The 14382-nt window shown below is 38.4% G+C and overlaps 2 protein-coding genes across 2 annotated transcripts; one reads left to right on the top strand and one right to left on the bottom strand.

The window, feature by feature from the left end:
* Positions 1-7363: 7363 nt before the first annotated feature.
* On the top strand, positions 7364-9924 carry LOC149111398 (beta-2 adrenergic receptor-like). Its single transcript, XM_089292625.1, has one exon. The coding sequence runs from the start codon at positions 7465-7467 to the stop codon at positions 8473-8475; it is 1011 nt and encodes a 336-aa protein (XP_089148751.1). The 5' UTR covers positions 7364-7464; the 3' UTR covers positions 8476-9924.
* Positions 9925-10218: 294 nt separating this feature from the next.
* LOC110056607 (histamine H2 receptor-like) lies at positions 10219-11735 on the bottom strand. Its single transcript, XM_020763120.2, has one exon. The coding sequence runs from the start codon at positions 11539-11541 to the stop codon at positions 10552-10554; it is 990 nt and encodes a 329-aa protein (XP_020618779.2). The 5' UTR covers positions 11542-11735; the 3' UTR covers positions 10219-10551.
* Positions 11736-14382: the final 2647 nt, after the last annotated feature.

The raw sequence follows: 14382 nt of genomic DNA, 5'->3' as shown, positions 1-14382 counted from the left end.
AATGAGGTTTGAATTGCTAACATTAAACATTTAATTCTACGTGGGACCCAAAATCGTTAACAACGGTATTTAAGAGATTTGAACAATGGCATTAAGCATTTCTGAAGTTTGGTTATAAAATTGATTAATAAAACTCGATGCACTTTTGAGTCTAAACGCCTTAAAGCGGGCTGTCTAATGTTCGATAATTTGCAACTTGGCCACTTAAGTGTCGGTTTCAACCTGATTTCAGTGCGATTATCTAAACCACTCCAATCCAAATTACACGAGACACGGTAATGGCGACAAATTAGACAGTTCCTCAGTGTCTGACGGATGGTCGATCGTCCTTTGATCAACCAGAATCTCTGTCGCAAAACTGACAAAGTGTGTTCAACTCCAGCACGAGGTTCAACTTTTTCTTTAATACTGGGCCAGATAACTTGATCAAGCTAGCAAATCACAGGCTAGAAGTCACATCTTTTCAAATGGTTTTTGCTGTTGCCATTTGTTGTTTTTTAATTTTGTTTTGTTTTGTTTTTTTGTTTCTTTTGTCCATATGGTGTAAAAGATCGGCGCATTCAGAAATCGCACACCTCCTTCGATTCTTGAAAATCTTTGTTGACTGATCCTCCCATGTCCCATTTAGATACCTGGCATATTTTTACCAAATTTTCTATAACCACCATTATTAATACAAAGAATGCATCGGATAATTGCGAAAAATGAAGTCTCTGTGGTGCGGAGCTCGCTTGTGCGAATTCTAATTTCTTTTCTTTTTCTGTACGTTGTTCTAGCTTCCCCTTCATACCAGGAGAAGTAGAAATACCCCTATTTGCTTCAAGTACTATAAACCAGAGTTGAACACCGAATTGGTAAGCCTCTTAAGGGGGAGTTAAGGTTTAGGGTGTAGTGAGACCATCGAAAACCCGTGTGAATATATTCTTGATTCTACACATCATAAGAATACGATAATATTACACAATGGGGTATTTTATACCCTAAGCTATTACAAACTGAGATGGAGGATTTTCAGCAAGTAGACAATTATAATCCATGCAATTTATCCATTGATTTCATAATTTCTAAGATAAACGTTTCCACCAAAACGTGGATTATCACCACGTTTAAACAATAAAAATAAAAATATTCTAATTTCAAACGTGCGCGTCATGGTCCCAGACTGCATCTTAATGAAAAGGAATACTCTCTCTGGTTTCCATCATCTGAACTTTGCAATACGAACCGCTATACACTCCTTTTTTTATAAAAATATAAGGATATTGATTTCCCGGCCGAGGCTGAATATTCTTATTTTTCGGCCGATTTTAGGCTTAAAATGTTCTTGTGAATATTCTTAGGTTATAGCGTATAACATCAGTTTTCGAATCTATTTAGTGTCTGGATGATCTTAAGATATGACGCACATAGCTTGCAGAAAATGTTGTCAGCATCGAACATACGGCTTGCGCTGTTTTTGTTGGTTTTTAGCTAATTTTGCCGTTTAGGGAAGGAAAATTTTATACGGTTTGGCTGAAAACATAGTTGAATTGTATTTTACAAATTATATTCTTTTCAAAATCTCAGCCTCAGGTTTAATCTTAAAATATTCTTAAAATTTCGTAAATTTCAGCCTCGATATTCGTATAAAATACATTCTTATAAAGTGTAAAACAGTCCGAAGATCTTGATGCCGGAGCACTGAAGTCTCAATCATCAATTAAATATATTATTTTAGGCTGTTTAATATATTTCAACCTTTTCTCAGCTATCAGTAACAGTTAAAAATGTGTCATTTCTCATCTGTTCACAAGCTATGTTTGCCAGTTTGCCTTATGAAAACATTGACTGATTAAGGAAAAGAAAACGTTCGTTTGATAGGTAGAAATCTTTGTCACTAATATCTATCTGATCAGTTGTTTCAACTTCTGTGTGAATGACCCGCAGATGCTTAAGAGTGCCTGCCTGTAAAAATCAGACAAATTCTCAATTTCGCGGCAAGGGTCGAAAATTCGATTTCGCTCATATTCCTATGGTAGATAGGCTAGGGCATGTCAAAAACTACTGGATAGTTTTTTTGGCAAAATATCCGTTTATTTCAAAGAAATATGCAAATTAACAAATTCCGTTAAAATCGTCATTTGATGCACCATTTTCTCAGACAAGTTTGAGAGCCTCGCATGCAAAACCACATCATTCTTCCGTCTTAAAAACACTCAAATATTGTTCTGCAATGTTTAAATGTGTACTAGGTTGATTTTAGGGAATGTTGCGGTTTTTGTTGGCTGCAAAATAATTAAATTTCGAAAACATGTATTTTATTCACTTAAAAGTATTTCGTACAAATAATTGATTTTCACCATGTGCGAAACCTTCAAATGGATTAAGCTTCTGGTGGTTGAATAGCAGAAGGATGGTCTACAGATTCCTGTAAAAATTTCTTTGGGCAAATGATTGTGAGCGACGCGAGAGCTTTTCAAAGTACATTAAAAATGCAGATATTTGACCATCCTCGTCAAATTTCAATTTACGGGTTAGACATATATAGCACGCGCCACATGTCTTGAGCTATATTAAGTTGAAATAGACACAGAGCTAATAATTTCGAAATGTTCTAACCTTATTTGCTGTAAAAGACAGGTCCAAAAGCCGATATGACGTGTTTCTGCCACCATTCGTCGCACGTAAAGCAGAAGTTTGCTTTTGTTTACACAACGTCCGATGTACATCGCCAACTGTCGACTTATTTAATGGTCGAATACCATGAATCTATGACCCTCTTTCGACACATATGATCACCACTGCATCTTAGTCAAAAACGGCTGAGTGATTTGTAGATAGTTGTTTGCTTTGCACTACACCAAAATATTACGTTTGATCATCGTTTGATCTATTGCTGCTTGAATCCTTGCTTGCAGCGGTTCCTTTTTTGTTCGTCACGCAATGCTGTCATCCCATTTTAGGGGGTAGGGGTAGGACAATTTCTATCCTAACATATAAGGTTTCGTAAGGCTTGGAACCACAGGGAGCACACAATCTTGTTGAGTAGGAAGAGATTAAATTAAGCAATGAAAAGAATGAATAGGTGACCATTACCCGTGTTGTCATCTTTTACTAGACCACCGCTACCTACATGCCCTGCGTAATACTGTAGCGCTAAACTCGTACCTAGGTCTTTTCGCGCTGTGTAATTATTTCTGGTTTACATATAATACAGTGGGCTACCCTCGAGAAAATGGGAGGTGGCCGCTTAATAGAGGTTGGTGTACCTTGAATATTTTTTCACTATCGGGTTCTAAATTTAGCTAAATTTCTTAGTAAACATGAAGTCAATTCAAGACAATCATGGCAGACGTCATCCTCGAAGACCCGGGGGCAGTTAGTGGGGGGAGGGAAAAAGTCTAAACAGGTCTTCGCCCGAACTTTTTTCTCACCTGTTTAGACTTTTTCCCGCTCCCACTAACTGCCCCTGGGTCTCCGAGGATGACGTCTATAATGATTGTCTTGAATTGACTCCATGTTCACTAAGAAATTTATAACCCGATAGTGAAAAAATACTCAAGGTACACCAACCTTTATTAAGCGGCCACCTCCCATTCCTCCGAGGGTAGCGCACTGTATTATATGTAAACCAAAAATAATTGCACGGCGCGAAAAGACCTACAATCCCAGACAAAAGAGTTAGGACACGAAGCAAGTTCTCTCCCCCCACTTTCAATGTTGATAATCAGGTAATTTTTCCCCTTTTCGTTGGAAAAAAACGCGATATTCTCCAACATTGATTAGGGAGGAAGGGGGGTACGTGATACAGCTCAAGTATCCCTACTACTTTTGGCCGGGATTGTAGGTACGAGTTTAGCGTTACAGTATTTAAGCAGGGTGTGTAGGTAGTGGTGGTCTAGTAAAAGATGACAACACGGGCAATGGTTAACTATTCATTCTTTTCATTGCATAATTTAATCTCTTCCTACTCAACAAGATTGTGTGCTCCCTGTGGTTCAAAGCCTTACGGAGCCTTACGTATTAGGAAAGAAATTGTCCTACCCCTACCCCCTAAAATGGGATGACAGCATTGCGTGACGAACAAAAAAGGAACCGCTGCAAGCAAGGATTCAATCAGCAATAGATCAGACGATGATCAAACGTAATAATTTGGTGTAGTGCAAAGCAAGCAACTATCTACAAATCACTTATCCGTTTTTGACCTAGATGCAGTGGTGATCATATGTGTCGAAAGAGGGTCATAGATTCATGGTATTCGACCATTAAATAAGTCGACAGTTGGCGATGTACATCGGACGTTGTGTAAACAAAAGCAAACTTCTGCTTTACGTGCGACGAATGGTGGCAGAAACACGTCATATCGGCTTTTGGACCTGTCTTTTACAGCAAATAAGGTTAGAACATTTCGAAATTATTAGCTCTGTGTCTATTTCAACTTAATATAGCTCAAGACATGTGGCGCGTGCTAAAATATATGTCTAACCCGTAAATTGAAATTTGACGACGGATGGTCAAATATCTGCATTTTTAATGTACTTTGAAAAGCTCTCGCGTCGCTCACAATCATTTGCCCAAAGAAATTTTTACAGGAATCTGTAGACCATCCTTCTGCTATTCAACCACCAGAAGCTTAATCCATTTGAAGGTTTCGCACATGATGAAAATCAATTATTTTAACGAAGTACTTTTAAGTGAATAAAATACATGTCTCCGAAATATAATTATTTTGCAGCCAACAAAAACCGCAACATTCCCTAAAATCAACCCAGTACACTTTTAAACATTGCAGAAAAATATTTGAGTGTTTTAAAGACGGAAGAATGATGTGGTTTTGCATGCGAGGCTCTCAAACTTGTTTAATAAAATGGTGCGTCAAATGACGATTTTAACGGAATTTGTTAATTTGCATATTTCTTTGAAATAAACGGATATTTTGCCAAATAAGCTATCCAGTAGTTTTTGTCATGCTCTAGCCTATCTACCGTAGAAATATGAGGGAAATCGAATTTTCGACCCTTGCCGAGTTATTTTCCATATTTATGGACAGGGACTCTTAAATGTGTTCAACATAAGGAAGCTGAAGACTGAACGGAAGACGGCAACGATAAGGACGACGTCTGAAAAAATTGGATATACATTTCACCTTGTCAGTACGCTGAGCGGTCTAAAACCCTACTCAAACTAAAGATGTAACGCTAGCAATCAATACCAAAAAAAAAATAAAAAAATTAGACGTCGTGGCTTACGTTCTCCAAAATACGCGGCTTGGCCATGTTACGCCCACGGTTTTTGTTTTGCAGAGGACGTTTGCAAAATGTACAAAGATTTAAAACGCGCGTTCGTAGCCATTGAGCAGACTGTTTGCTTTTTTTTTGTTTGTTTTTTGTTTGTTTTCTTTTTGTTTGTTTTGTTGTTTTTGTTTTTGTTTTTTTGTTTTTTTGCTGTTGTTGTTATTGTTTTGTTTTCATCAAAAACTGATTGTAAAATAGGTCCAGGGAACGCGGATACCGTTTTAAAGTGGCAAGGCTAAAAATCTAGCCAAGACACACAAGCTTTAAGAGTTACTATTTCCGCCATTTACAATACATTTGCGCGCCATTATCCATGTCATCTGGAGCCCTTAAAAAGTCAACCCAAGCAAAAACGTGCTAGGGCTATGGCTATAGCTTACCGCTCATTTCCCGTCCTCCACCCAACGATTGCTTTCCTTCGCTCACTTTCGCGAGTTACTTTCCCGAAAGGGCAGAATCGAGTCCAGTTGTAAAGAAAAATTTGAAAAAAAACTTTCATTGGTCGTTAACGTGAAAATGCTGTACCCCTTTGTTTTCTTCAACATGCTACATCAGAGGAAAATTAGACTTTATCAAAGGCAGAAACATTCACCAACAAAAATGGAGCAAGAAACTCAATATAAATTGCCAAATCAATTTTATATGACTTATATAGCGTCCATGCTAATTAAAAAAGCAGTATTTTTGCAGGCATTAAAATAATGCTCGCGTTTATATTTATTTATTTATTTATTATTCCTTATTATTATTTATTATTCCTTATTATTATTTTTTTTATGCTATGTTTAAGTTCAATCTTTAAAGGATTTCTACGGAAAATAGATTAAATGAAATTTACAAAATTAAATAAAATCCTTAACATTTAAATCTAAAGAAGCCGTTTATAGACATGTCTGCCAAACAAAAATAAACTACATGTTCAATTTTGAAAGTGCGTCATAAAATAAAGAAGTCCTTTAAAAACTTGCATGACTGAATGACATCTTGAGACACAGCGTCTGATTTTTGATAGAAATGTCGCGATAACAAGCCGAAACATTAAACCATTATCAGGAAGGTCGGGATGTTTTGTCAGAAAAAATTGTGATGGGGTTTGAGTACACTCTTTCCCTTTTATAAGAATACATATTATAAGAACATCGAGGCTGAAATTTACTAAATTTAATGAGAACATTTTAAGAATAAACCCAAGGCTGAAATTTTGAAAAATTTTGAGTGTTGAAAAAATACAATACAATTACATGTTTGTTACTAAACCGTATATGATTCTTCCTTTCTTTAAACGGCAAAAATAGCCATTTGAAAAGCAGCAAATAAACAGCACTAGCCGTAAGCTCGATGCTAATAACATTTCTGCAAGAAGTTATGTGCGTCGTATCAGGCTTTCATGCTGCAGGTTGGCTCTAAAATTACTTTAACACCATCCAGACACCAAATACATTCGAAAACAGAAATGTCATACGCCATAATCTAAGAATATTTACAATAATATTTTCAGCCTAGAAATGGGCAGAAAAATAAGAACATTGAGTTTCGGCCAGAAAAACAGTATTCTTATAAAAAAAAAAAAAAAGAGTGAATTTGCTAGTGGTGATACAAGTGACAATATTTGAAAGATTTTTGTGTCGCGATTTTAGCCACGACGCCAAAAACGATATCGGAGGGCGATCTTAAACAGAAATGTGATCCACAGGAAACTACGTTATGCCTCGATCAAGATTAGAAGCATTAAACCGATCGAAAGTTGGCCCGTGTATGCGAGCGCATTAAAAGTACTGTACGTCAGCGGTGGATGAGAACTCGGACAGAAACCTTTCTCACCCTCCATAGATAAGCAAGGAAAATATCATAAAACCAAACCCTTTATTAGTTTTAGTATGTTTATAGTCTGAGAAACAAGCTTTATGGTCATTTTTTGTCTTTTTATCTTTACAATATAAATGCAGCCCAAGCGACGCCCCTTCTCATTACAAATTTAAACCACAAATACACTCAACTTACGCCGTTCGAAAGTACACATGAATAATAACTTCCTGACAACGAGAAAAAGTTTCATCTTACTGTTATTGATTTTGTTTCAACGTCAAGGAACTGTACATCGGAAACTCGTCTGTATGTAGACTAACAATCGTTTATAATTTCAGAAGCACCGTCTCGTGGGCAGTTTTTAACTGCTTACAAGTCTCTTCAGATGGAGCAGGTGAACAAGAAGACTCCTTCACCCAACAGTACAATCAACATGAACAACTCAACTGATGAATCGCATCCCAATTTTATTCCACTGCGTGCCATCTTAGCACCTTCCATCCTTCTTGCTGTTGTCATATTATTTGGCAATTCTCTGGTCGTTTTATCTTACAAGATCAACAACAGACTGAGAACTCGAACTAACGCCTTTCTCGTCAGTTTGGCCATCTCGGATTTCCTGGTTGGCGGTATCTCTCTGCCCATGTGGATCTACATTATCTTAACAGAGTTCAACGAGTCGCACACTTTTAAAACAGTTTTCAGAATTTTGGACGTCTTCACAACCCTCGCATCCATTTACCACTTGACCGCCATCAGTATCGAACGTTACATTGCTGTTTCACGGCCGTTTTATTACAAACGCTTGACTTCGTTCTTTCAACGAGCCATGATAGCTTCTGCCTGGATTCTCGCTGGTGTTCTAGCTTCACTGTCTTGTATCACCACCACTACCACCCCCTTGACCAGCCGAGTCTACTCCACGGTCTTGCTCATCGGCGGGTTCACTGTCCCCGTCGCCATAACAGCGTTCATGTACATCGGCGTCTTTTCAGTGGCGCGGTCTCTGCTCCAACGCAATCCACCCCGCACTTTGAGCCAGCAGAGCGCGAAGAGCCTAAAGTACTACTATCAGGGGGAGAGAAAGGTCGCTATCACTGTGGCGCTCATCACAGGCTTATTCCTCATTGCTTGGGTGCCGTTTTTTACGGTGTCGGTTACAGCAGCATACTGCTACCATTGCCTTCCTTCGTCACTAGACTCCCTGAGAGGTCTCGTTATCATCGTAAAGAGCGTGCATTACCTAAACAGCGCAGTCAACCCACTTGTGTATGCGCGTCGTGACCGTGAAATGAAAAGGACTTTTATACAACTGTTGGGGTTGAAGCGTGTTTTCTGTCGTTTTAACAGAGAAGAGGAAACTCCGTGGGGATTTCCACTCAGGCCTAGATACTGATATCAGTGTGTTATTATTTGCAACAATTGAAACCTTGAAGGTGAATTAATCAACATGACACGAGCATGACACGTCCCACGCTCGTGTCATATTGATTAATTCACCTTCACATTTCATTACCGAGCTTAAAATTCACCATCTTTATTAATTTATCACTACTCACGATGACTTCGATAGCGTTGATCCTAGCAGTATGCAGAACACCTGTCATATATGAACTCAGTTAAATGACCTTGCTCTCCATGAGTTCTCGTAGCTCAGTGGATAGAGCGCCCGCCCGGTGTTTGGGAGGTCATGGGTTCGATTCCTGTCGGGAACTCAGAATTTTTCTTTGTCCCACGCTCGTGTCACGTTGATTAATTCACCTTCACATTTCATTACCGAGCTTAAAATTCACCATCTTTGTTAATTTATCAATTGAAACCTTAGCCCTTAAAGGTGATTTCCAGTCCGTACCGCGCAGTCTAATCTCACTCGATAGAATGCGAATCGATGTGAATCGATGTTATTCGTTACGATCCACATACCTTATCTTTAAGGCCTTTCAAATTCTTTTTCCAACAGCTTCATTGATTTTTACAGCTTCGAAGTTGTCTCATCAAGTGATATGAGAAAGAACGAAGCATAAAGATTCGACCGCTTTGAATCCATAAATTAATGGCGGTTGTTTTGAAACTTTACTTCATGTAAGTAGGTGCGAAATGTTTACATTTTGTGATGTCTTTCATGAAACAAAACAAAAAATGCAAACAAACTCTCGAGAGCGTGCAGTACGGACTAGAAATCATCAATAATAGAAGAAATGAGTAACGCTTAGTAACCTCGCTGAAAGACCATCAGGCGAAACAGTGCGGCACCTTATGCTACCGTGACGAAGTTAATAATAAATAAAATAAGAGAAAACGTGACATTTCAAATTGAGCTTTGAAGATCAGTTTGTTTTTAATGCAATAATTTCCGTGGCATAAAGCGACCAGCTCAACCTTTACACTTCTCATGAATGGGGTACCAATATATTTTGTTCCGAAGTTTGCCCTAAGACTATTATGGTTGGCGTTTATACGTCTTGGTGGAGAGACACTAACAGCCGCAGGTTCACAACTAACATGAGGTAATTTAATCCTGCAACAGGCAGGTGTTTTTTTTTCCTTTCCTTATCCGGTTAAACATAGGCAAGCCCCGTAATGGACCCATTTTTTTTTCAATCTAAATTGGGATGATGTTTGTGGCCGAGTGCAATCCTTAAAATATGAAACCAAATTGTGAAAAGAAGTTTCGGAAACGACAAACAACCAAATAAGTGACCCTAGGAAAGCTGTGATAAGATTTCACCCAGGCATGAGAAAATCCCTAAAATAGCCACCTTCCAAAAAATAACTACTCTTGGAAACATTCCCAACTAGAACGTAACTTGACTTTTCTTTATGTGCCTGAACGAGAGCCAAGAAAATGCGCCAAAGAATATTCTGTCCTGCATTTTTGGATAACACTAGCTCTCTCAGACTTACTAAGGACAGTGATGTTGTTCAGATGCCTGATCTTTTTTTTTTTTTTCAGATACCTCAATTTCAGATACAACAATTGTATTTTTATTACATATGATCTTTCAATAATATACATTATAAACAATATTGCTTTGCTTAACTACAAAATGATATTCTACAACTGTAAAACTAATAAAATAGCTCACTATAAATAAAATAAAAATTAACAGCATGTAGGTGAAAACCGTATAAGCTAAAAATCTATTTGTTTATTTATTTATTTATTTATTTTGAGGTAACAAGTATTTCCTGAGGGATCCATGAAGGATCGATATATGTGGAGCAAGCAATTCGACTCCACTTTGTTTGATTATTTGCTGCTATGGAAAGGTTTTTATAAGACCTGGGGACCTTTTGCTTGGTACTGGCTTGGTCGAGAACTTGCTTCGCATTCAAGTTTTAGTATCTTTGTATAGAAGAATTCAGTTTTAGTTCCTTATCTCACTGTTCATTATTTTAAATTGTACTTGTTTTGTTTTATCACATAACGGTTTGAATATCTTTACATCTGCTGAAGAATACACGGTCCAATTCAGGTAGGTCTCAGAGGAAATCCGCAAGGAGCATGCTCCTCAGCCCTAATATGGAAGATACCACGATCTAGTCTTAGCAGCGTTATAAATGTCCTTCTTATTTCACGGTTACGACGCGCATACACAAGTGGGTTGACTGCGCTGTTTAGGTAATGTACACTCTTTACGATGACAACGAGACCTATGAGGGTGTCTGGTGACGAAGGAAGGCAATGGTAGCAGTATGCTGCTGTAACCGACACCGTAAAAAACGGCACCCAAGCAAGGAGGAATAAGCCTGTTATGAGCGCTACAGTGATAGCGACCTTTCTCTCCCCCTGATAGTACTCCTTTAGGCTCTTCGCGCTCTGCTGGCTCAAAGTGCGGGGTGGATTGCGTTGGAGCAGAGACCGCGCCACTGAAAAGACGCCGATGTACATGAACGCTGTTATGGCGACGGGGACAGTGAACCCGCCGATGAACAAGACCGTGGAGTAGACTCGGCTGGTCCAGGGGGTGGTAGTGGTGACGGAAGACAGTGAAGCTAGAACGCCAGCGAGAATCCAGGCGGAAGCTATCATGGCTCGGTGAAAGAACGAAGTCAAGCGTTTGTAATAAAACGGCCGTGAAACAGCAATGTAACGTTCGATACTGATGGCGGTCAAGTGGTAAATGGATGCGAGGGCTGTGAAGACGTCCAAAATTCTGAAAACTGTTTTAAAAGTGTGCGACTCGTTGAACTCTGTTGAGATAATGTAGATCCACATGGGCAGAGAGATACCGCCAACCAGGAAATCCGAGATGGCTAAACTGACGAGAAAGGCGTTAGTTCGAGTTCTCAGTCTGTAGTTGATCTTGTAAGATAAAACAACCAGAGAATTGCCAAATAATATGACAACAGCAAGAAGGATGGAAGGTGCTAAGATGGTGTACAGTGGAATAAAATTGGAATGCAATTCGTCAGTCGAGTTTTTCAGCCTGCTTGTGTTGCTCGGTAAAGCCGCCATCATCTTAGCATACCTTGAAAAGAAAAACGTAGAAAAAATACAGTGCTTCCGAAATTATACACGATTGTTTTCATTTTACAGTTACTTACGGACGAGTTTTGGGGTTAGAGTAATTTCTCGGACAGAATCCTGAAACGAAGTAAATAACTGCTCAGCAACTTAAAACGTTTCAGACGTCTTGCTCACTGTCATTTAGTTTTATCATTTACTTTCTGTTATAAAGCGCACTGTACTTGAACCAATCAAGTTTACATTACACAAGCGTCATCGTCTAAGTTGATGGCGTCAAAGCTAGATTGCGGCTTTGACGATTACAAATAATGAACTTTGTACGACTTTACGTACATCAAAGGTGGTGGGTGAGAGTCCTGCAGGGGGGGTTACTCTCTCATATGGGCTCTGTAGGTATATGCGGTCCCAAAGGGATGTTTTCGTAGCCTTATTGGTCAGAAATGGGTTATAGATTTTGTCCGTTTTCGTCTCAAATAGGGTATGGTTTTGGCACTCTAGTCTTGAATTGGGTATGTTTTCCCAGAAGAAGCTATCTTTTCATCATTATCGATGAAGTCATCGACAAAAGTCCTTCACAGTGTCTTTAAAATTGGTCTGAAATAGGGAGCTAATTATAAGACAGGTCTGAAGCAGAGTATTGGTTTAAGGGTCAGGTCTTAAATAGGGTATCGAATTTTCGTTCAGGTCATGTAAAGGTAGGGAAAATCGCAGATTTTGATCTTAAATATGGTAACGCTTTTGGGAAGCGGGCCGCACACCCCTACCCAATTTTTCCCGGAGTAGCCCCCCCCCGGGGGTGAGAGTCCGGGCTATCAGGAATAGAACACTCATTTGCCTCGTCGTCGTAACTTAATTAATTATCTACAGTTCATGTTGGTAGAGGACTATTTACAATAAGTATTATGAACAATACCTTTCAGCTGAGTGCAACTATCTACATCCGTAATGTGTAAGAAATCTTGTCAGTGTTTTGTTTCTGATGACCAAGGAAAAAAAACATATCAAGTAGCATAAACTGATCGTCGATGACTACCAAACAATAGCTAGTGTATGAATTATGAGTTTACGATTAATCACCAATTCAAAACTGCCATGAGTCATTGAGGTTTTTGTCTCCACTTCAAGATTTATATATTACCGTTTGCTATTTGAAACGCAATAGCGTCCTCGGTCTGTGAATAGACTAATAACAAATATTTCTTAGAAAATGAAGACGCGCAACAAAACTGAGAAACTTTATGGCGCTTAAAAACAACTGAATACAAAATGGTTTATTAATGTTAACAGCGATTCAAATCGTTTAACAAGCAAGATCGTTAAAAAGGCGTCCTTTTTAAGTAAAATAAATTAAAGATTTTAAGGAAAACGACCAATTTTTTAAGTTTACATGGTGTAATTAAATTACACCATGTAAATCTAAAATTATTCTTTTAATTTACACCTTTTCACGTTCTGTTGTTACTATTTGTCTTAATTAGCATTTTTGCCTACTTATTATTCAACTTGCTTTGTAATCATTCATTCAACTGAAGATGACAGAAGTTCTGTCGAAACATGTCTTTCAAACTTAAAAAATTGGTCGTTTTCCTTAAAATCTTTACATGTCTGCTGCTATCTAGACCTTTTAAAATAAATTACAATTTATACCGGTTATTTCTGTTGTTATTACGCCATTACCTTAAAACATCCCGACTTGAATTCGTCATTTATTTCTTTTCCCAACAAAGATTAAGTCGTTTTCGGGCAATTTTATACGACGTCTGCCAGGTGATATTGAATGCAAATACGCATGTCTACTTCAAAAGAAAATTGACAGATGTTACCGCAAAAACGTCAAATACATAGAGATTTGATAAATTTGGTAACGTCAGAGTGTTTTTACTGCCGTCACTCGCTTGTTATGATGGTTTTCTAGGCTGTAAAAATGGCACTTTTGTAAGATAATTGTTGCCAGGATTGTTGCCGATATGGTCAGCGCTCGCGTATGTTGCAATATTCTAAGGGCAAGTTAGGATTTCAAAAGCGCGTCACTGTTCACGGAAGTTTTAAGATAAATAGAACATTTGAGTGATTGAACAAGAAAGATAGGTATTCGCTCGAGGCTGTAGTCTAATGATTAACATTTGCTGAATTATACCTTTATTTGTTTTCACAAAATAATAAATGTTTAAAAACGCCTGTTTGAAGAATCGCCATTTTATCGCTTCATCCGCAACAGTGACATTTTTGCTGTTTCGTTATTTTGTTAACTTTGGTTATCTTCCCTTCCCTCTACCCCTATCCACCTGCGTATGTTCTACCAAGGCCATTCCCCAAAGTTCCATGTTGTTTAAACAGACCCAGTTGGTTGTTTTAGTAAAAGGGAGCAGCGTGTGTAGCGCTCCCTCTGGAGGAAACTAGCTCAGCGAGCGAGGTACTCTGATTCAACTATTTATTATTTAGCTTTTATTAACCGAGTAGGAGGTCTGTATGGGAGAATCTTGACCGAGGTCGTGAGTACAGACCGAACGCAATGAGGTCTGCAAACACGACCCAGGTCAAGATTCTCCCATACAGACCTTCTGCTCGGTTAATAATTAGATGTTTATTGCATGGCAAACAAGAAAAGTTTAATTCGTTTAATGAAAATGGTTTGTACTAGCTGAAATTTTGCTTGCGAACGGCGATGAGCTGAACTTAAATCTGCCAAAGTTTGTCCGTCCTCTTCAATTTTTTTTTCTCATCAGGCTTTCTGACACTTCGATGAATAATATTGTAAGAAGAAAGTAGTCAATATTTTTGTACTTTAGTTTGCAACTTTTTCACTGCAAAACATTACCGGTCTAGATGCCG

This window comes from Orbicella faveolata, unplaced genomic scaffold, assembly GCF_042242905.1.
Source record: "Orbicella faveolata isolate gen_17 unplaced genomic scaffold, um_ofav_v1 contig_24, whole genome shotgun sequence".
In the NCBI taxonomy this organism is placed as follows: domain Eukaryota; kingdom Metazoa; phylum Cnidaria; class Anthozoa; order Scleractinia; family Merulinidae; genus Orbicella; species Orbicella faveolata.
This window is presented reverse-complemented; position numbering and strand designations above follow the sequence as displayed.